The 22,808-nt window shown below is 40.5% G+C and overlaps 1 protein-coding gene across 1 annotated transcript in view; it reads right to left on the bottom strand.

Moving 5' to 3' along the window:
* Positions 1-22,808, bottom strand: part of LOC126485085 (probable ATP-dependent RNA helicase DHX35) — a 217,747-nt gene that overhangs the window by 8,175 nt on the left and 186,764 nt on the right. The window contains exons 8-12 of the mRNA XM_050108692.1: positions 17,251-17,412; positions 17,017-17,163; positions 16,603-16,744; positions 14,698-14,984; positions 14,252-14,560 (exon numbers count right to left, since the gene is read on the bottom strand). Coding sequence (XP_049964649.1) covers positions 14,252-14,560; positions 14,698-14,984; positions 16,603-16,744; positions 17,017-17,163; positions 17,251-17,412 — 1,047 coding nt within the window. The remainder of the gene's footprint in view (positions 1-14,251; positions 14,561-14,697; positions 14,985-16,602; positions 16,745-17,016; positions 17,164-17,250; positions 17,413-22,808) is intronic.

Here is a 22,808-nt window from a genome sequence, read left to right as displayed (position 1 = left end):
CACACACACACAAATTTCAAGCTCCCGCAACCCAAGGTTGCTTCATCAGGAAAGAGGGAAGGAGAGGAAAAGACGAAAGGATGTGGGTTTTAAGGGAGAGGGTAAGGAGTCATTCCAATCCCAGGAGCAGAAAGACTTCCCTTAGGGGGAAAAAAGGACAGGTATACACTCGCGCGCGCGCGCGCGCACACACACACACACACACACACACACACACACACACACACACACACACACACACACACACACATCCATCCGCACATATACTGACACAGCAGACATATGTAAATGCAAAGAGGTTGGGCAGAGATGTCCGCCGAGGTGGAAGTACGGAGGCAAAGATGTTGTTGAATGACAGGTGATGTACCAGGGGCGGCAACTTGAAATTAGCAGAGGTTGAGGCCTGGTGGGTAACGGGAAGAGAGAATGTATTGAAGTACCGTAGGTGCAACCACAACGGAGGGATATCTGTTGAGAGGCCAGACAAACATGTGGTTCCTGAAGAGGGGCAGCAGCCTTTTCAGTAGTTGCAGGGGCAACAGTCTGGATGATTGACTGATCTGGCCTTGTAACAATAACCAAAACGGCCTTGCTGTGCTGGTACTGCGAACGGCTGAAAGCAAGGGGAAACTACAGCCGTAATTTTTCCTGAGGGCATGCAGCTTTACTGTATGATTACATGATGATGGCGTCCTCTTGGGTAAAATATTCCGGAGGTAAAATAGTCCCCCATTCGGATCTCCGGGCGGGGACTACTCAAGAGGATGTCGTTATCAGGAGAAAGAAAACTGGCGTTCTACGGATTGGAGCGTGGAATGTCAGATCCCTTAATCGGGCAGGTAGGTTAGAAAATTTAAAAAGGGAAATGGATAGGTTAAAGTTAGATATAGTGGGAATTAGTGAAGTTCGGTGGCAGGAGGAACAAGACTTCTGGTCAGGTGACTACAGGGTTATAAACACAAAGTCAAATAGGGGTAATGCAGGAGTAGGTTTAATAATGAATAGGAAAATAGGAATGCGGGTAAGCTACTACAAACAGCATAGTGAACGCATTATTGTGGCCAAGATAGATACGAAGCCCACACCTACTACAGTAGTACAAGTTTATATGCCAACTAGCTCTGCAGATGACGAAGAAATTGAAGAAATGTATGATGAAATAAAAGAAATTATTCAGATTGTGAAGGGAGACGAAAAGTCATGGGTGACTGGAATTCGAGTGTAGGAAAAGGGAGAGAAGGAAACGTAGTAGGTCAATATGGATTGGGGCTAAGAAATGAAAGAGGAAGCCGCCTGATAGAATTTTGCACAGAGCATAACTTAATCATAGCTAACACTTGGTTTAAGAATCATGATAGAAGGTTGTATACATGGAAGAACCCTGGAGATACTAAAAGGTATCAGATAGATTATGTAATGGTAAGACAGAGATTTAGGAACCAGGTTTTAAATTGTAAGACATTTCCAGGGGCAGATGTGGACTCTGACCACAATCTATTGGTTATGACCTGTAGATTAAAACTGAAGAAACTGCAAAAAGGTGGGAATTTAAGGAGATGGGACCTGGATAAACTGAAAGAACCAGAGGTTGTACAGAGTTTCAGGGAGAGCATAAGGGAACAACTGACAGGAATGGAGGAAAGAAATACAGTAGAAGAAGAATGGGTAGCTTTGAGGGATGAAGTAGTGAAGGTAGCAGAGGATCAAGTAGGTAAAAAGAAGAGGGTTAGTAGAAATCCTTGGGTAACAGAAGAAATATTGAATTTAATTGATGAAAGGAGAAAATATAAAAATGCACTAAGTGAAACAGGCAAAAAGGAATACAAACGTCTCAAAAATGAGATCGACAGGAAGTGCAAAATGGCTAAGCAGGGATGGCTAGAGGACAAATGTAAGGATGTAGAGGCCTATCTCACTAGGGGTAAGATAGATACTGCCTACAGGAAAATTAAAGAGACCTTTGGAGATAAGAGAACGACTTGTATGAATATCAAGAGCTCAGATGGAAACCCAGTTCTAAGCAAAGAAGGGAAAGCAGAAAAGTGGAAGGAGTATATAGAGGGTCTATACAAGGGCGATGTACTTGAGGACAATATTATGGAAATGGAAGAGGATGTAGATGAAGATGAAATGGGAGATATGATACTGTGTGAAGAGTTTGACAGAGCACTGAAAGACCTGAGTCGAAACAAGGCCCCCGGAGTAGACAATATTCCATTGGAACTACTGACGGCCGTGGGAGAGCCAGTCCTAACAAAACTCTACCATCTGGTGAGCAAGATGTATGAAACAGGCGAAATACCCTCAGACTTCAAGAAGAATATAATAATTCCAATCCCAAAGAAAGCAGGTGTTGACAGATGTGAAAATTACCGAACTATCAGCTTAATAAGTCACAGCTGCAAAATACTAACACGAATTCTTTACAGACGAATGGAAAAACTAGTAGAAGCTGACCTCGGGGAAGATCAGTTTGGATTCCGTAGAAACACTGGAACACGTGAGGCAATACTGACCTTATGACTTATCTTAGAAGAAAGATTAAGGAAAGGCAAACCTACGTTTCTAGCATTTGTAGACTTAGAGAAAGCTTTTGACAATGTTGACTGGAATACTCTCTTTCAAATTCTAAAGGTGGCAGGGGTAAAATACAGGGAGCGAAAGTCTATTCACAAATTTGTACAGAAACCAGATGGCAGTTATAAGAGTCGAGGGACATGAAAGGGAAGCAGTGGTTGGGAAGGGAGTAAGACAGGATTGTAGCCTCTCCTCGATGTTGTTCAATCTGTATATTGAGCAAGCAGTAAAGGAAACAAAAGAAAAATTCGGAGTAGGTATTAAAATCCATGGAGAAGAAATAAAAACTTTGAGGTTCGCTGATGACATTGTAATTCTGTCAGAGACAGCAAAGGACTTGGAAGAGCAGTTGAATGGAATGGGCAGTGTCTTGAAAGGAGGATATAAGATGATCATCAACAAAAGCAAAACGAGGATAATGGAATGTAGTCTAATTAAGTCGGGTGATGCTGAGGGAATTAGATTAGGAAATGAGGCACTTAAAGTAGTAAAGGAGTTTTGCTATTTGGGGAGCAAAATAACTGATGATGGTCGAAGTAGAGAGGATATAAAATGTAGGCTGGCAATGGCAAGGAAAGCGTTTCTGAAGAAGAGAAATTTGTTAACATCCTGTATTGATTTAAGTGTCAGGAAGTCATTTCTGAAAGTATTCGTATGGAGTGTAGCCATGTATGGAAGTGAAACATGGACGATAAATAGTTTGGACAAGAAGAGAATAGAAGCTTTCGAAATGTGGTGCTACAGAAGAATGCTGAAGATTAGATGGGTAGATCACATAACTAATGAGGAAGTATTGAATAGGATTGGGGAGAAGAGAAGTTTGTGGCACAACTTGACCAGAAGAAGGGATCGGTTGGTAGGACATGTTCTGAGGCATCAAGGGATCACCAATTTAGTATTGGAGGGCAGCGTGGATGGTAAAAATCGTAGAGGGAGACCAAGAGATGAATACACTAAGCAGATTCAGAAGGATGTAGGTTGCAGTAGGTACTGGGAGATGAAAAAGCTTGCACAGTTTAGAGTAGCATGGAGAGCTGCATCAAACCAGTCTCAGGACTGAAGACCACAACAACAACAACAACATATTATATCTTTTACTATACAGTTCCCATGTAATGAAACATGTTATGCTCTTCCAGCACATAACATGTCTTCCTGCCAGGGCACAATACCTTCTGATACAAAATATTTCTTATGTGCTTCTCGATTGTCTTTTGCTCGTATAGATGGATTTCTTGACACCGCAGACTCTAAACCAGGTAATTCCACTGCTCCCTTTCACCAGTCACCCTCATGTAATGTACAGTCTACCAAATGTTCCGTGTCCAATGCTGTAACTGTAATGCATCCATTACTTTGTCTACATAAAAAATTGTGTAATGCACATACGGCCAAAATATCGTAATTTATCTTTTCGTTCTTCATGTTGATTAGTGTATGGAGAATTCTAAATCGTGATGTTATTACACCAAAAACATTTTCTACAACATTGCGAGCATGTGATAATCTGTAGTTAAAAATTCTTTTGTCGTGATCTAATTCTCTTTGAGAATAAAGTTTTAAGAAGTTTTCTTTCAATGAAAAAGCTTCATCACCCAAAAAGAAAAAATTTAAATTCTTTATAGTTTCATCATTACTTGGCAAATTTACACGTTTGTTCTGCAGTGCATGAAAGAATTCTGTGTATTCAAGAATTCCTCCATCAGACATTCTTCCATTTTTTCCCCACATCAACAAATATGAATTTGTAATGTCCTTTTACCAACGCGAGTAAAACAACACTGTAGAAGTTCTTGTAGTTGAAGTAATGGACTCCAGAGTGAGGTGGTGGCGCAATGTGTATATGTTTTCCATCTATTGCTCCTCCGCGGTTTATAAATTGCCACTTTTCTTCAAATCCTTTCGCTATGTCTATCCAATTTTCTTTTGTTGTAGGAAACTGAAGCAAAACCAAAAACAGTAATTTAATATTTCTCCTCTTACAGGGAGAACAAGAACAAACACAACCTACATGTATGTCTTTGCCGGAAATGCCAAAAAAAAAAAAAAAACCAGAAGCATCGGCTACATTTGAGATGATGCAAACTTGCACCAGTGCTTTGCAACAGATAAGAAGAGATGATCTGAAGGAAAATGAAGCTACAGGTATCAATGTGGCGAAGAAATTAGAACGGATGGAGCCCATACTGGCACTAAAGTCTTTGGTCACTTACCAAATAGTATCAAAAGTCTGACAGATAACCAACAAGTATTTAAGAAGAAATTAAAAGAATTTCTGAATGACAACTCCTTCTACTCCATAGAGGAATTTTTAGATATAAATTAAGAAAAAAAAAGAAAAAAAACCAAAACAAAAATATTAAAAAAATAAAAATAAAAATAAAAAATAAAGAAAAACAAAAAAACACAAAAAAATAAAGTTGTTATATTAACTTAAGTATGTTGTTAAATTAAACTAATTATGTCATGTATTGGAAAATTCGACTCGTTCCACATCATTACGAAATATCGTATTCACGATCCATTGTTGTTGTTGTTGTTGTGGTCTTCAGTCCTGAGACTGGTTTGATGCAGCTCTCCATGCTACTCTATCCTGTGCAAGCTTTTTCATCTCCCAGTACCTACTGCAACCTACATCCTTCTGAATCTGCTTAGTGTATTCATCTCTTGGTCTCCCTCTACGATTTTTACCCTCCACGCTGCCCTCCAATACTAAATTGGTGATCCCTTGATGCCTCAGAACATGTCCTACCAACCGATCCCTTCTTCTGGTAAAGTTGTGCCACAAACTTCTCTTCTCCCCAATCCTATTCAATACTTCCTCATTAGTTATGTGATCTACCCATCTAATCTTCAGCATTCTTCTGTAGCACCACATTTCAAAAGCTTCTATTCTCTTCTTGTCCAAACTATTTATCGTCCATGTTTCACTTCCATACATGGCTACACTCCATACAAATACTTTCAGAAATAACTTCCTGACACTTAAATCTATACTCGATGTTAACATATTTCTCTTCTTCAGAAACGCTTTCCTTGCCATTGCCAGTCTACATTTTATATCCTCTCTACTTCGTCCATCATCAGTTATTTTGCTCCCCAAATAGCAAAACTCCTTTACTACTTTAAGTGTCTCATTTCCTAATCTAATACCCTCAGCATCACCCGACTTAACTCGACTACATTCCATTATCCTCGTTTTGCTTTTGTTGATGTTCATCTTATATCCTCCCTTCAAGACACCATCCATTCCGTTCAACTGGTCTTCCAAGTCCTTTGCTGTCTCTGACAGAATTACAATGTCATCGGCGAACCTCAAAGTTTTTATTTCTTCTCCATGGATTTTAATACCTACTCCAAATTTTTCTTTTGTTTCCTTTACTGCTTGCTCAATATAGAGATTGAATAACATCGGGGAGAGGCTACAACCCTGTCTTACTCCCTTCCCAACCACTGCTTCCCTTTCATGTCCCTCAACTCTTATAACTGCCATCTGGTTTCTGTACAAGTTGTAAATAGCCTTTCGCTCCCTGTATTTTACCCCTGCCACCTTTAGAATTTGAAAGAGAGTATTCCAGTCAACATTGTCAAAAGCTTTCTCTAAGTCTACAAATGATAGAAACGTAGGTTTGCCTTTCCTTAATCTTTCTTCTAAGATAAGTCGTAAGGTCAGTATTGCCTCACGTGTTCCAGTATTTCTACGGAATCCAAACTGATCTTCCCCGAGGTCGGCTTCTACTAGTTTTTCCATTCGTCTGTAAAGAATTCGTGTTAGTACCTTGCAGCTGTGGCTTATTAAACTGATTGTTCGGTAATTTTCACATCTGTCAACACCTGCTTTCTTTGGGATTGGAATTATTATATTCTTCTTGAAGTCTGAGGGTATTTCGCCTGTTTCATACATCTTGCTCACCAGATGGTAGAGTTTTGTCAGGACTGGCTCTCCCAAGGCCGTCAGTAGTTCCAATGGAATGTTGTCTACTCCGGGGGCCTTGTTTCGACTCAGGTCCTTCAGTGCTCTGTCAAACTCTTCACGCAGTATCGTATCTCCCATTTCATCTTCATCTACATCCTCTTCCATTTCCATAATATTGTCCTCAAGTGCATCGCCCTTGTATAGACCATCCATATACTCCTTCCACCTTTCTGCTTTCCCTTCTTTGCTTAGAACTGGGTTTCCATCTGAGCTCTTGATGTTCATACATGTGGTTCTCTTATCTCCAAAGGTCTCTTTAATTTTCCTGTAGGCAGTATCTATCTTACCCCTAGTGAGATAAGCCTCTACATCCTTACATTTGTCCTCTAGCCATCCCTGCTTAGCCATTTTGCACTTCCTGTCGATCTCATTTTTGAGACGTTTGTATTCCTTTTTGCCTGCTTCATTTACTGCATTTTTATATTTTCTCCTTTCATCAATTAAATTCAATATTTCTTCTGTTACCCAAGGATTTCTACTAACCCTCTTCTTTTTACCTACTTGATCCTCTGCTGCCTTCACTACTTCATCCCTCAAAGCTACCCATTCTTCTTCTACTGTATTTCTTTCCTCCATTCCTGTCAATTGTTCCCTTATGCTCTCCCTGAAACTCTGTACAACCTCTGGTTCTTTCAGTTTATCCAGGTCCCATCTCCTTAAATTCCCACCTTTTTGCAGTTTCTTCAGTTTTAATCTACAGGTCATAACCAATAGATTGTGGTCAGAGTCCACATCTGCCCCTGGAAATGTCTTACAATTTAAAACCTGGTTCCTAAATCTCTGTCTTACCATTACATAATCTATCTGATACCTTTTAGTATCTCCAGGGTTCTTCCATGTATACAACCTTCTATCATGATTCTTAAACCAAGTGTTAGCTATGATTAAGTTGTGCTCTGTGCAAAATTCTATCAGGCGGCTTCCTCTTTCATTTCTTAGCCCCAATCCATATTGACCTACTACGTTTCCTTCTCTCCCTTTTCCTACACTCGAATTCCAGTCACCCATGACTTTTCGTCTCCCTTCACAATCTGAATAATTTCTTTTATTTCATCATACATTTCTTCAATTTCTTCGTCATCTGCAGAGCTAGTTGGCATATAAACTTGTACTACTGTAGTAGGTGTGGGCTTCGTATCTATCTTGGCCACAATAATGCGTTCACTATGCTGTTTGTAGTAGCTTACCCGCATTCCTATTTTCCTATTCATTATTAAACCTACTCCTGCATTACCCCTATTTGACTTTGTATTTATAACCCTGTAGTCACCTGACCAGAAGTCTTGTTCCTCCTGCCACCGAACTTCACTAATTCCCACTATATCTAACTTTAACCTATCCATTTCCCTTTTTAAATTTTCTAACCTACCTGCCCGATTAAGGGATCTGACATTCCACGCTCCAATCCGTAGAACGCCAGTTTTCTTTCTCCTGATAACGACATCCTCTTGAGTAGTCCCCGCCCGGAGATCCGAATGGGGGACTATTTTACCTCCGGAATATTTTACCCAAGAGGACGCCATCATCATTTAATCATACAGTAAAGCTGCATGCCCTTGGGAAAAATTACGACCGTAGTTTCCCCTTGCTTTCAGCCGTTCGCAGTACCAGCACAGCAAGGCCGTTTTGGTTATTGTTGCAAGGCCAGATCAGTCAATCATCCAGACTGTTGCCCTTGCAACTACTGAAAAGGCTGCTGCCCCTCTTCAGGAACCACACGTTTGTCTGGCCTCTCAACAGATACCCCTCCGTTGTGGTTGTACCTACGGTACGGCTATCTGTATCGCTGAGGCACGCAAGCCTCCCCACCAACGGCAAGGTCCATGGTTCATGGGGGGTCATGATCCATGGAACTAGTATTAATCTAATCTAATCTAATCTAATCTAAGCAATATATACTGAATCATTAATTAATGTAGTGTTAACATGAGGTTTGCTGAAAACTTTGACCCCACACACTGATTTGTGTGATAATGACATCTGTAAAGTCAGGCTGTTGTCAGCACCATCCCAAGCTTCTACACCTATTTCTCCTCCTTCTACATCAGCAGGGTCTCAAACTTCTGTTATAGATCAAGGCACTGTTTCCATTAACACTTATTATGATCAATATGGTCATCATTATATGACCAGAGATTAGTAACAGTGGTGATTTTTTTCTAATTATTTAAGCAATTTTTTTATGGGTTTTGTACCATGTAATAATGAGCTACGGGTATTTCTGAAATAATAATTACTAACGCATCGTCAATATTTTTCATTGTTTACCTTCATGACCTCTGGCCGAAGTGATTCATAAATTGCTTTGCATGTCTCCAGAATTATATTTGACAATGACGGTACAGAAATTCCTGTGGCAAATTTTAAATCTTAGAGGGAGCAACCCATTGCTAAAAATCGGAGAGTAGCTGTAAGACGTTCCCCTACAGAAATGCTTCTTCTCATCAGTGTCCCTGCAGCTGATTTTCTCCTTGACGTTGTCCAGCAAAGCATCAAATGTTTCACTGTCCATTCTTAAATAGTTTTGAAAGTCATCTGGATAATTGCCTCATAGTTCTTTAATCAAGGAAGTAAGATTGTGACGGTACCTGTATTCCTTAACCCAAGTACCACGTTTTTTTATTTTTTTTTTTTTAATTTTTGCTCATGCTCATAGCTGCAATACCTACTGCTGTAGCAGCAAGAACAATACTTCTTCGTTCCTCTTTCGCATGAAACATCGTGGCAAATAGAGCATTCGCTGCGCACGCGCCACGCAAGATTTTAGAACTGACGAAACTCCATGCGCCACGCTTGCACGCGTACTTGCGCACGGGTTTCACAGTTTACATGCAGATGCCTGCGTGGGGCACTCCTGAATGCCGACTTGCACGCGTGCAAGAGCGTGTCCCTAAACTTCCCTCCACACACCTGAGCGCCACAGTTCTGCGCGCATTCGGACGTGCACGCAGATCTGCCCTGCTCAGTCACGCAGTTAGGAGTGTCCATGAGAGAGCCGCTTTTGATGAAACAACAGTAATAAGAACATAATCCGAGGAAGCTTCTCACATCTCTAATCATTTTAGGAAAAGGAAATTCCGTTATAGATCTCACCTTTCCTGGGTCTGGCCACACACCTTTGTTTGACACAAGGTGTCCAAGTATTTTGATTTCTTTTGCTCCAAAGAGACACTTTCTTGGATTAAGTATCAGTCCGCCTTGTTGGAGACACTTAAGTACAGCCCTCAGTCTTCCTGAGCATTCATCAAATGACTCTGAGAACACTATGATGACGATGATGATGATGAGGTCCCATACTCTAAGGAGCGTAGGGGATGATGCGGGAGACCCGCACCGCCGTACTAGCAAGGTCCTAGCGGAGGCGGTTTGCCATTGCCTTCCTCCGACCGTAATGGGGATGAATGATGATGATAACACAATAACACCCAGTTATCTTGGGGCAGGAAAAATTCCTGATCCCGCTGGGCATCGAACACGGGAAGCGAGAATGCTACCGCAAGACCATGAGGTGCAGACTGAGAACTCTATAATGTCATGTAAATAACAAACACACATCGTCCACTTCAGGTGACGTAGAAGATTATCCATCATCCATTCAAATGATGTTGGTACGTTACACAAACCAAACAGCGTTACCTTAAACTAATACAGACCCTCAGGGGTGATGAATGCAATTTTCTCACGGTCAGCTTCATCTACTTTGATTTGCCAGTATCCCGTGTACATGTCCATGGTTGAGAAAAACTTAGCCCCCTTCATACAATCTAGTGTGTCGTCAATTCGTGGAAGAGGGTAAGCGTCCTTTTTAGTTATCTTATTAAGCTTCCTGTAATCAACACAAAAGCGCCAACTGCCGTCCTTCTTCCAGATGAGGACAACTGGTGATGACCAAGGATTCTATGAAGGCTGAATGATGTCATTCTTCATCATTTTCTCTACCTTGTCGCAAATTATTTGACGTTCTGTTGCTGACACACAGTATGCTCTCTGGCTTATTGGTTGATGGTCTCCTGTGCTAATCTGGTGCTTCACAGTCGATTTATCTAATTTGCTCTTCACCTGTGGATTGAAGCATTCAGAGAACTCTTGAAGAATGGCAAGTAGCTTCTTCTGTTGTTCCTTAGTGAGATCTGGTGATAGTCAAGCTAGAAGATCTTGTTTCGTAGTGGTAGCACTAATTTCGCCCACAGACTCGGCTTGGGAGGTTTCTATGACACTCAGCTGTTCTTCAATTAACGGCTCAGCATTTCTACGCACATGCATCTTGGAAGGATCTGCAGTTCTCAACAACAGTTAACTATCCACAATTCACTGAATCAATTCTTAAACAAGACGACAGAGGCTGCGATGTCCAAGTTATTCTTCAATGGTATGCTTCTCTTACATTCCACTACAAGATCCATGGGTTGATGCATGGCATGACACATGACATTTACCTTCCTAGCACTGACTGCAGGAATGATCACTTCATCCAGCACACATAGTCTCCACACACTCGGATGCGCATCTTCCCGTCCACAGTACCTCATCTTGACTAGAATAATCTTCGAGTGACCACAATCTATAATTGCCTGACAAGCTTTCAAAAAGTCCCGTATGAACATGCCATCATTCCTACACTCTTGTAAGACAATGAATTCTAAGGGCTGTGTATGGCAACTTATACCCAAATGAATGGTACATCTTCCTGTAGGTTTTATATATTTCCCATTGGCTACCTTCAGCAGAGATGTTTTGTTGTCGATGAAAACGGTTTTCTGCAACTGGTGACGGTACTTATCCAAAATGACTGAATATGATGCTCCAGAGTCCACAAGAGCTTTGACTGGTTGGCTATCCATGAGGAGATTCATGTAGTTTCCTATCATTTTTGGAGTGATCGACGGCGGAGGATTTCTCTCTTCGGCGGCCTCACCTCCAAGGAAGGTCACACCCTTTAGTTTTCCAGGTTGCGGCGGCTAGTTGATGGGCCGGAACTTCTAAATGGTGATGGAGACCTTGATCAGTGTGTCGAAGAGTGTCCTCTCCAGCAGCTAGCTTGTGGTGATGGTGACCTACGTCGTCCTGCACAAACATCTTCTTGTTAAACTTTGTCATCCCGGAGTTGGCGTCGGCTATGATCAGTTTGCTGTCTTCTGGCGCACATGTCATCAAATATCTGCCACCTTTCTCAACAATACCGCACCACATGTTCCGGTCGTCCACAGTGGAAACACACTGGTTGGTTATCCTGGGTCGTCTAGACGTCAGTCTTCCTTGGTGCCCAAACAGGTTCCTCATGCGGCATTGTAGGAACATAACTCTGCGTGAGTCTCGACTTTTTCACCATTTTAAAGGGAAATGAAGGACAAGAGATTGGGTTCAATGTCTGGTCCACTTCTTCCCTTATGACCTCTTGAAGCGTCTCAATTTATTGCTCACTGTGCAATTCAAGTGCCTTCTTAACTTCCTCTCTCACTATCTGACAAAGAACACTTGTGAAATCAGTTGCTTCTTCCATCACAGACATCGATACGATGTTTGGAAGCTGTTTAAAATTCTTGCGTGTAATTCTTTTTTGACGCATTGTGTCTATATACTGGCACCATTTTATGAAGTCGTCTGCTGTCGAAACCTCCTTCAGGAGTAGGGCTTGATAGATGTCTTCAGCAACATCCTTCATGAGATGTGCAACCTTATCTTCCTCCTTCATTCTAGGATCCACTATTTTACACAGCTCCAAGATGTCTTGAATGTAGGGTGATGTAGTTTCTCCTGGATGTTGTGCCCTGCACTTTAATTTATCTTCAGCCTGGCACTTCTGTCATTGTGTCGCCGAAATACTTGTGCAGTTCCGCCTGGAATACTTCCCAGCTTGTGAACTTCTCCTCATTGTTCTCGTATCATTGGTTGACAGTGCCCTGCATGTAGAAAAATACGTAAGCCAAACACAAGGTGTCATCCCATTGGTTAAATTTGGCTATACGCTCATATACCTTCAGCCGCTTGTTTAGATCTTGGCCATCATCACTAGAGAACCCGGAAGGATGTCTCATGTTGTGGCACACAGTTGCCGTCATCGTAACGTCCTCTTCTTCTTCTGTCTCCGGTAGATTGCGATCTGTTGAATATGGCTCAAACTCGGGTTTCTCGCTACGTAAATGGTGGCTCTGTCATAGCCTGATGGGAGCCACTGTGTTGTCAATATGTGTGCTATCACAAGTTCCAATACCCGGCGTCTCCACCAGAATAATGTCACGTAGAAGAAGGTGTAATTAGATGAATGAAGAACACTAATTTCACTTAATGAAGGTTTATTCAGCACTTGCACATACAAGAGCACAGAGCAAACTGCCTCCGGCCGGAATGCATACAGTATATATACAGTTACAGAACATTCCAGTACAATGATTCTTGACATTTGTGGATACTCCTAGAATGTACTTGAACTGACTATAGAAATTAAAATTTTACAGTTCAGGTGAGGTTTGAACTCACGACCCTCCATGCAACAGTCTAGTATCATAACCACTACATCACAGTGACTGTGCTACTCAACTTCTTCTGCTGACACTATGTGTTACAGAGAAAACAGTGCTATGTGACTGACATTCTTGAGTAAGATTTGAATGTTCATTCCATTACTTGCTATTTGATAACAGCTTCTCTATTATTCATCTACTTCCAATAAATACTAATAACAGCATTACATGAAAATATGGTAAGCCTAAGTGTTTCCAAGATACTCATTCCTTGAGCCACAATAGCCTGCACGAGAAAAATTGCTTAAATATTGAGCAGGCGATTTTTCTGTATTACCAGCAAGTAATTTACAAATTTTGTATGACATCTGAGATTAGTATTCTCATTGCCATAGTGAACTGACAGTCATATAATCTGACTGATTTATGTGTGACTTTACTATTACTGTTAACTGTAATGAAGCATCACTATAGTGTCAGAAAGGTACCCTGTCACCAAAAACTGTTTTTTTAACTTAAATCTTTGCTTCATTTTATATAGTACTGGCTTGTATTTCTAGTATGTCACAAGTAACATGAGACAACATTCACTGAGGTTATTTTACATTAACAAATCTTTTTTAACAAAATTCTACCATTGTCACAAACTATGAGAGGCATGGGCTCTCCAATCTCCAGACAAAATTTTCAGTTCTGCAAGTCTATGCTTAGGTTATCCAGATCTTACAAATTTATTGATCTTCTTCTATATGAAAAACTAATTTAAAAGATCACTAAATCTAGATCCAGCCAGACCAGAATGCACAAGATTAACTTGAACAGCATATTAGAGATTGTCTCATTCCTATTGTGGGATTTTTTTCATGGATAAAAAAATCTGTCTCCAAAAAGTCATTGTAGCAACAGCTCAATGTTAAAAAAGACTGAGGAAATGAAACAACTACAACCTCACTGAGAAAAGTATTTTCCCCATCATGAATCAGAAAAGCCGTATTGGAGTTGATCCTTGCTTCTCCTCATGAAGAGTCCTCAATTTTATTAGCACACTTGGGTCAAGGTTACATTGAAAAGAGGCAGCAGAACTGATTGTAGTTGTGCCTTTTAAGGACTGACATGAGTATCTTCTGTTTCCTGTCAAAACTGGAAAATTCTAATGAAGTGTGGAGGAGTGATGCAAGCAAGCACCACCCATCACATTAGTTAAAACTGATCAAGCATTAAAGAAGTTCATACATACCTTCACAAGATGTAATAGGAATATTGAAGTGGTGTAGAAGTTTGCTCATTTGCTGTCTAATTTCAGATGCTCTACGCAGTCCTTTATAGTTGAGAAAGTTTGTATGGCACCATTCTCGAGACATCTCATGCTTTATGAAGGAATTGTAAACATTGAGGTATGTCAAAAGATCACCTTCTGAAACTTCAAATTTTCTCTTTGCAATGCGAGCCTTAATTGCAAGCTGGCCAATGCTAGGCTTGGTAAAAACGTTTTGAACCTGCAGCATTGCAATTATCGACAGCATTTCCTCTGAGCAGCCAAATTCACCTAAGACAGAGTATAAAATCAAGATAAATTGCTTACATTTATCCAGACTCATACTCTGTTCTTACACATTCAACAATTACTATTCTTATATAACTTATTACCATGCATTAAAAAACATGAAAATGTATGTAACTTACCAGAAATAATTAAACATTTTGAAAAGAGAGGTTCAATTGGAAACTCTGCCATTGTTACACCAAGTGGTTTTGTCAGCTGCCCATCTCTGTCTAATGCTCCAAGAGCATACAACAATTCAAGACCAGAAAGAAGATTCTTAGCTGGTGGTGGGGAAGGAAAGTTAAATCGTAGCACATTGTCAATTCCAAGAGCTTTCAACTGCAGAATTGCCATCGATAAATCTGTTCGTTGCATTTCAGGTGGAGTGGCTTCTACAAGATCTTTGAAGGCCTCTTCTGTGTACAGCCTGTAAAAAGTAATGGAACACTTTGATGTAAGAATTTGTTAACTTAACTGACTGCAAATTAAATACAGGGTGCGGTAGAACTGACTAAGCAGTTTTAAGGAGCAATAAATGTTTTTATTTTCTAAATTAGCACAATATACCATTTTACATTCATATGTATGGCATTCACTTCGTCAATAATCCACTCTTTTAACTCTGGTAGTGTGTGAGGGCGGCTTTGGAAACCTTTTCCTTCAGATATCCCTAGAGAAAGTAGTCACAAATGCTCAAATCTGATGACCATGCAGGCCACCCGACATCACCCCTCAAAGAGACGAGGCGTCCCGGAAACTTTTCTCTCAAAACATCAAGTGAAATTTGAGATGCGTGAGCAGTAGCTCCATCCTGTTGGAACTACAAGTCTCGCAGTCCATGTTCTTCAAAAACTCATTGCAACATTGAAACATAATGTGTGGAATTCACTGTCACGGCCACTCCTTCCTCCTCAAAAAAGTAATGGCCTAGCACATCAAATTGTGATATGGCACATCACACTGTCTCTTTAGGAGTATGTTGCAGCCTTTCATGAATAATTCGGGGGTTATTTTCAGCCCAGTAACAAAAGTTTTGCTTATTCACGCACCCACTAAGATGAAAATGTGCCCCGTCACTACTGAAGAAAGCTGCATTCTGAGGGATCTGAGCAAGCATTTGCTCACACATATTTTGATGGTTGGCATAGTCTGCTCAGCATAATTCTTGAGCAATCATTATTTTGAAAGGACAGAAGTTCAAATCGCATTGCAGAATCCTTCTCAAACTGTGGCCTGAAATCCCCAATGCAACAGCATGTCGTCGAGCAGAATGTTGCAGTGATTGTTGAACTGCTATTCTCAACTGCTGCACATTTTCTGGCATTCTGATGGGTCTGTGTCGGCCATGTGTATCTATTCTTAGTGTGCTACCAGTTTCCTCCAACTGGGGAGTGGCATTGTTGCGTGGAATGTTGAACTGTCGCCGAAAAGCACATTGTGTAGTGATCACAGATCTGTTGTTTTCATAATAAGTGCAAACGGCAAAACCATGATGTGCACCCGTCCGGACCATGTTGGCTACTGAAATGGGGTCAACCACTGAACAAAGACAGACCACGTTCAACTGCCTAGCCCCACCACAGCCCCAGCAGTAATCTATAGAAACTGCTTAGTCGGTTCTGGCACATCCTGTCGTTGACAGTAACATAACCAAAAGGGTTCTATCATTAATATCTTTTCTCAAAGGATATTTTAATTCAACAATGTTATGAAAATGATATTCGCTACTCACCATATAGCGGAGATGATAAGTCCCAGACAGGCACAACAAAAGACCTTCAGCAAGTGAGCTTTCAGCCAACAAGGCCTTCATCAGAAATAGACAAAAAACACACACATACACACACACTGTGTGTTTCCGACGAAGGCCTCATTGGCCAAAAGCTCATTTTCTGACAGTCTTTTTGTTGTGCCTCTCAGCAACTCAGCATCTACACTATATGCTTTCAGCTAATGAGACTACCCTGTAGTTTTTACGTGATATGGGTCATCTTCTTGAGCCCAGCTTTTAATATTCAGTAAAACTGTTGTTTGAAGCAACTCACCTGTACACTTTTCCTACACGTACTCGACCTGCTCTGCCTGCCCGCTGCTCAGCTGATGCCTGTGACACTGGCACGACAACCAATGAGTCTGCATGGTTCTCTGGATTAAACCAGCGCAACTTCACAAAACCACAGTCCACAACTGCAAGAAATATCTTCATGGTCATATGCAGCCATATGTAGGCAATTATCGCATACACAGAATCATTACATTTATTTTCTTCTTGTCAGTTCGATGGGAAAATTCTGTTAACATTAAAAATGATTTTGTCTTTGTTTAAATACGATGCAGAAGATTTATGATAATCTGGCACCAATAATTTACAGCATCCACACATTTGATTATTTATAATTCTATGTATGTGTGTCAGATCACACATTCTAAATGGATGCAGAATGCACATAAATAATTACCATACACAATTCCTGGAATTGTTACGGATGTCTCAGCTATATTAGTTGATATTACAACCTTCCTCATACCTCGAGGAGTAAATCGAAACACTTTTAATTGCTCTCCATTAGGTAGAGAGCCATACATTGGCAGGATAAGAAGTTTACCTGAAAAATCAAGACAATGAAATGTTTTTAATCTGCAAGTACACCACATATAAGTGCATCATTTCACTGATTTATATCTCCAGTTACCTTTGTCAGATTTAAGATGAGCTGCACGCTCTTTCAAAACTGACACAGCTCTCTCCACCTCTTCCTGGCCTGTGAGGAAGGCCAATATGTCTCCTAATGGTTCATTTTCATGGATTTTTATAGCTGTATCGACAACTCCTTGAACATAGTCTGCTACTGGTTCTACAGAATCAAATTTCATATTATTTTTAGATCTCTACAGAATAAAAGTTATCATGCCTCAAAACATGTGTTTGTGGGGGGAGGGGGTTGCATGCATGAGCAATTACACAACACCTATAAGCAAATAAAACAGTAAATATGTATGAATATTTATGTTACGGTCATGTATATGTAAAAGAAGCATACTTACAATGAATATTTTGCAAACACTGAAACTGAAATAACCTGATAAGTATTTTTCACTGTAAATGAAGCCTTTAATGACTATGACCCCTTCAGCTGGTGCATCTAACTTCACATGTATAACCTTGTCATACGAGTTCAACGAGGGCATTCAAATACCTGCATTACAAAAACTTACGTAGCTTTGTTCGTATATGCATATAATTTATTTATTTATTTATTTTTTATGGAGCCAGAAACTAAACCTCACCACTTGGGAAAAAAGCTACAATATCATCCCTCTATTTTAATTTTAATTCATAGGTTACTTGGCACCCTGTGAACCAAAGCTACCTGATCATGAAATGAGTCATTGTATACTAAATTTAAAAACCAGAAGCAAAAACTATAAAAAATTTTAAACAAACACACAAAAGGATTATGATATTGTATAGAATATATAATGTTACAGCACAAGGCTTGAAACCACTCAACGTAACTCTTATGCAGAATTAAAGGATAATTCCCCAAGAAAGTCTTTCAATTTAGTCTTGAAAATCTGGGATTCACCAATAGAATTTTCAGCTCACCTGCAAACTTACTAAAAATGAAACCTGCAGACTAGTGCACTGTTTTCTGCCCTATGACTGAAGAGGTGTTTTTTCAAGGGTAATTTATATTTCCATACAATTCACCAAGTGAATGTGAAAGCTCCTTTTTTTCTGAATGACTGCACATTACTATCTACAAGTCCCATGAGACAGTATGCGTACAAAGAAGCACAGTTTGAATTTCACAACACTTAATGAACAGCCTGTACAAAACTCATGAAATGGTATGACAGACCATTCCGACAACTCTTTACTGGGCTAAGAATACTTTTTGTAAATGTAGAGAGTTGTGCAAAGTAAGATACAATAGGATATAACTGAGTAAAGTGGGAAGTAACAGGTCATTATCTATGGCATAATATACAGGCCACATTTCTCACATTACTCCATTTCTAAGTTAACAACAATACTGTGTTCATACTTTCAGTTACATATTTCATTTTTGCATTCAAGATATAATGTCCAATAGTTGATGAAAGTAAATTGGCCATGGGAAAGGATCCATCACAGAAAAGCAACAACTATCTCAAAACCTCCTCTACTTTCACATTACAAGCATCACCCCTACCAGTATTCAAGAAAGATTTTACCTCTTCTGCACAAAAGATTAAGTGCAAATTTATTTTTGTAAAAATGAAAACAAACTGTCTTCAGTCACAACATGTGATTTTTATTTCAATACTTGATACCATTTCAGCTGGGCTGATCTTGTGGTGTATGAACAGTCTACATAATTTTTTGGAAACCAGTTATACTATTGGTCTGTTTCAAACAATGGTTACACATTTATTCACAGTATATGTAGACATATTTACAAATATACATGGTATCTCAAACCTTTTGGGTTGAACTGAGACTGGTGATAGTGGTTCCACAAGCAATTATCTTGAGATAAGGAACCAATGGTCAGAAATGCATATTTATTGTGTTATGGGCATATACATTGTTCACCACATGACAACAATGTAGCTCATAGTAATTGTTCAAAGTCACAACCGCCAGTTTCAATGCATGTATGGCAACAGTGCATGCAGTTCTTCTGCACTCTCACATATATTCCTGGTGTCTGTTGTACACTGGAACAGGCAGCAGGTGATAAACAGCACACACCCCTCATCACAATTCATGCTATACACTACTTAGCTCATGACATGTATGTCATGTTTCAATCGCATGCATCACACTGGTGCATTAACGTTTGCCACATACACACCACTGTCCCTGGTATCAGTTGTCCATTGCATCAGACAGCTTGTGATATGTCGATGGTGTGATGTGTTACTGCATACAGTGCATGACATGTAGTCAAAGATGGAATGTTACTCATCACAAGAGTTGGCAGATATGCGTTTTCAGGGTTGCCACAAGTTTCCCCAAGTGAAATTCCCTGATATTTCCCTGGGTTCCAGACAAGTTTTAGCATTTTTCTCTGGCAAATCTTGAGATCTCAAGGGCAAGTAATGACATAAGTTGGCAAAAAAAGTAAGTACTTCTGTATTTCTCTCCCATGTGAGCAAAAATCTTAAGTACTAACACAACATCTTTTGTAATGATCTGTTTTTAGATGGAGAAGGCAAGCCAAATGGTGTATGTGTTTCATTAAGACCACTGTTGTTATTTTATTTGAATAAAATGAGACACATTTGGTGACAAAAATATGCATTTCCTTGGAGTCACAAGACAGATTTAAAGTACCTTCACAGATTTCAGAAATAGCCTCAGAAAAAGGTAAACCTCTTGAAAGAAGCGTATAAGGCAGGGAAGAGTTGTGTAAACCAACACTATAGGTGCCCACCAATAAAATGCTGGTTCTACTATGTTCATTATTGTTAGTTATAACCCACTATGTTATGTCTATTATTTTACAGATAACATGTGATTTTTCTTTCGAGAAATATATGAGTACATAGTGTACAAACTGCCAGCGACTGTGTACTTGAGATGAGACAGTCGCAATTCCTGAAATCCATCGCATGTGGCCTCTGGCCCGCCAAGGAGCACCATAGTCCTGGATCCTTGGATAAATCACGAAAATCCACTGCATTATGCCACACACAAACAGCCCGGCCTGCGGCCAAATCCATGACACTAGATCCGATGGGCAGGGCTTGCACATTAGTGGAAAATGATGGGCTTCAGATTGGCAGACCCAATCTGTTAGAGATACCCACAGAAATGGCCTGTGGTTTTGGCACATAGTGGAAGTCCACTCATGTGACCAGCTATTCATGTGTCTCAGCACCATGTTGATGAAATGAGACTGCAGTGATCAATCCATGCAACGGATAACTTGTGCAAATATTCTGTAAATCAGTACTAATGAGGATAGGTAGCAACTCACCGAAAAAATGATCACTGAGCTGCAGACAGGCTCGTAGAAAAGGCAATCACACTCACAACTAAATTTTTGGCCACAGCCTTTGTCAGAAAATGAGCAAACACACATTCACACAATCACTCAGAAACAACTCATGCACACTTGACCGCCCCCTCCAGCCACTGCGTCAACAATCTCTGAGAATCAGATCCAAGCAAACCACTCCTCACACCTTTCCCTAACACAGTTAAAATTCCCTGATTTCCATAACTTGTGGCAACCCTGACTTAATGCATAGTGTGGCAGGATGCTGTGCCCATAAAGCAGTATGGATGTACAAATAATGCTTTCCCAACATGTGCCTTCCTGGTTGAAAGAAGTTTATCTCCATGGACACCAACTTATGAGAGATTGGGTTGTTCACACCACAGGAAGCAGGCCAAGGTTCCTACCAAAGACACGTCCAAACACAAGACTTTGAAGGGATGATGTTGGATCATGTGGCAAACCACCTAGCAATAAATACCTGTCAACTTTCCCGTGAAATGCACACTTCAAAGTACTGGTGGAACAGGTATTACAACCCTATCATAAATAACATGTGCAAGCATTGGGACCAATAGACTTTGAGCCACAAGTTCACTTCTGTCAACTGATTATCCGCTGCAGTGCTGTAATGACAAACTTTGTAAAGATTGTATTGTTCACATGTGAAGCCTCATTCACCACTAATGGCGTTTCCAACTGCTGCAACAGTGAGGACACACCCAATGCTGATCAAATCAGTGGCCACCAGCAACGATGATCTATTCACATATGGGCAGGCACTGTCCAAGATCAAACAACAGGAGGACCTTATTTGCTGCCTGCCCATCTACCTGGTGCCCGTTACTTAGGATTCCTGCAAAATGTGCTGCCACAGTTCTTGGAGACTGTACCTCTTGTTGTCCACAAAAGGGAGTGGTTTCAACACAGCAGTGCACCAACTCACTTTGATGTTAATGTCCGTGAGCACCTTAACAACATATACCCTCACTGTTGGATGGGAAGGGGAGGTCTGTCCCATGGCGAGTACAATTGCCGGATCTCACAGCTCTGGATTTTTTTCTCTGGTTTTATATCAAAACATTGGTGTATGAAACCACTGTAGGAACAGATGAAGACTTGTCTGCTAGGGTCCAAGCTGTTTGACTCCTGGTACAACAGTCACCAGAGATCACTGAGACAGTACAGCAGAACTTCATGTGCCGTTGCCATGCATGCATTGAGGCTGGTAGTTGCCATTTTGAACAATTACTATTAGCTACGTTATTGTTATGTAGTGTACACTTCATATGTCCATAACACAATAAATATGCATTTCTGACCACTGGTTTCCTATCTCAATATGATAGGTTGTGGACCCACTACCACCTGTTTCAATTTGACCCAAAAGGTTTGAGACACCCTGTAAACACTTTTCTGTTTCACAGCACACATTTAAACAAAATTCAGACAAGACCTTCTTTGATCAGGTATCTGGGGGATTTATTTTCTCTGTTCCTTCCTTAAAGAGGAAACTGGAAATTTAAAAGTTGGACACACATTGTGTTGTCTGTATTCCCCATAAGTAGCACTGTTTACATGTTGTACACCACTGTTTTTACAATGCAAATGAATCCTGTAATATATTTTTAAAAATATGTCTTTCTCCAATAGCAATCATTATGTTAATGACTTTGATATGCTTCCTTGCTTTCAGAATTAACAGCTTCTTCCTCAGGGAAAGAGCAGTAGGTTGGGGAAGGTTAAAAAGGAATGACAAGTCACTCAGACCTTAGTATGAGAGGAAGCAACCTGTAGTGGGGACAAAGCTGCAAAAGACCCTAAAAACTCTAGTCCCCTCACAAGTAATCACAACTGGTCCCGTAGAGCTCCATAATTCTCCTGATCCACTAAAGCCCCCACCAAACACATCACTGCCTTGTTCGACCAGCATCTCAAACCCATCACACAGAGCCTCCCGGTCAATCAGTTCCTGGAACATTTCAAAACCATTCCCACTCATCTCCCAACTGGAACCCTTCTTGTAACTTCAATGTGACCTCAATTTACAGAAACATTCCATGAACACACAAGCTCTCAGTCCCATCACACTACCTCCCCAGTGACTACCTACACGTGGGTTCCTCTTATCCTGACTGCCTACCCTCTTTCTTTAACCTTCCCCAACCTACCTCACTCTTCTAATGAGGGTGGAATCTTTAGTTCCAAAAGACATGAAGTGAATCACTTGGATGTGTGTCTACTGGCAGTAGTATGCATTT

The sequence above is a fragment of the Schistocerca serialis genome, chromosome 6 (assembly GCF_023864345.2).
Source record: "Schistocerca serialis cubense isolate TAMUIC-IGC-003099 chromosome 6, iqSchSeri2.2, whole genome shotgun sequence".
NCBI classification, from domain to species: Eukaryota; Metazoa; Arthropoda; class Insecta; order Orthoptera; family Acrididae; genus Schistocerca; species Schistocerca serialis.
Note: the sequence above shows the minus strand (reverse complement) of the source record. Positions and strands in the feature narration are given on the sequence as shown.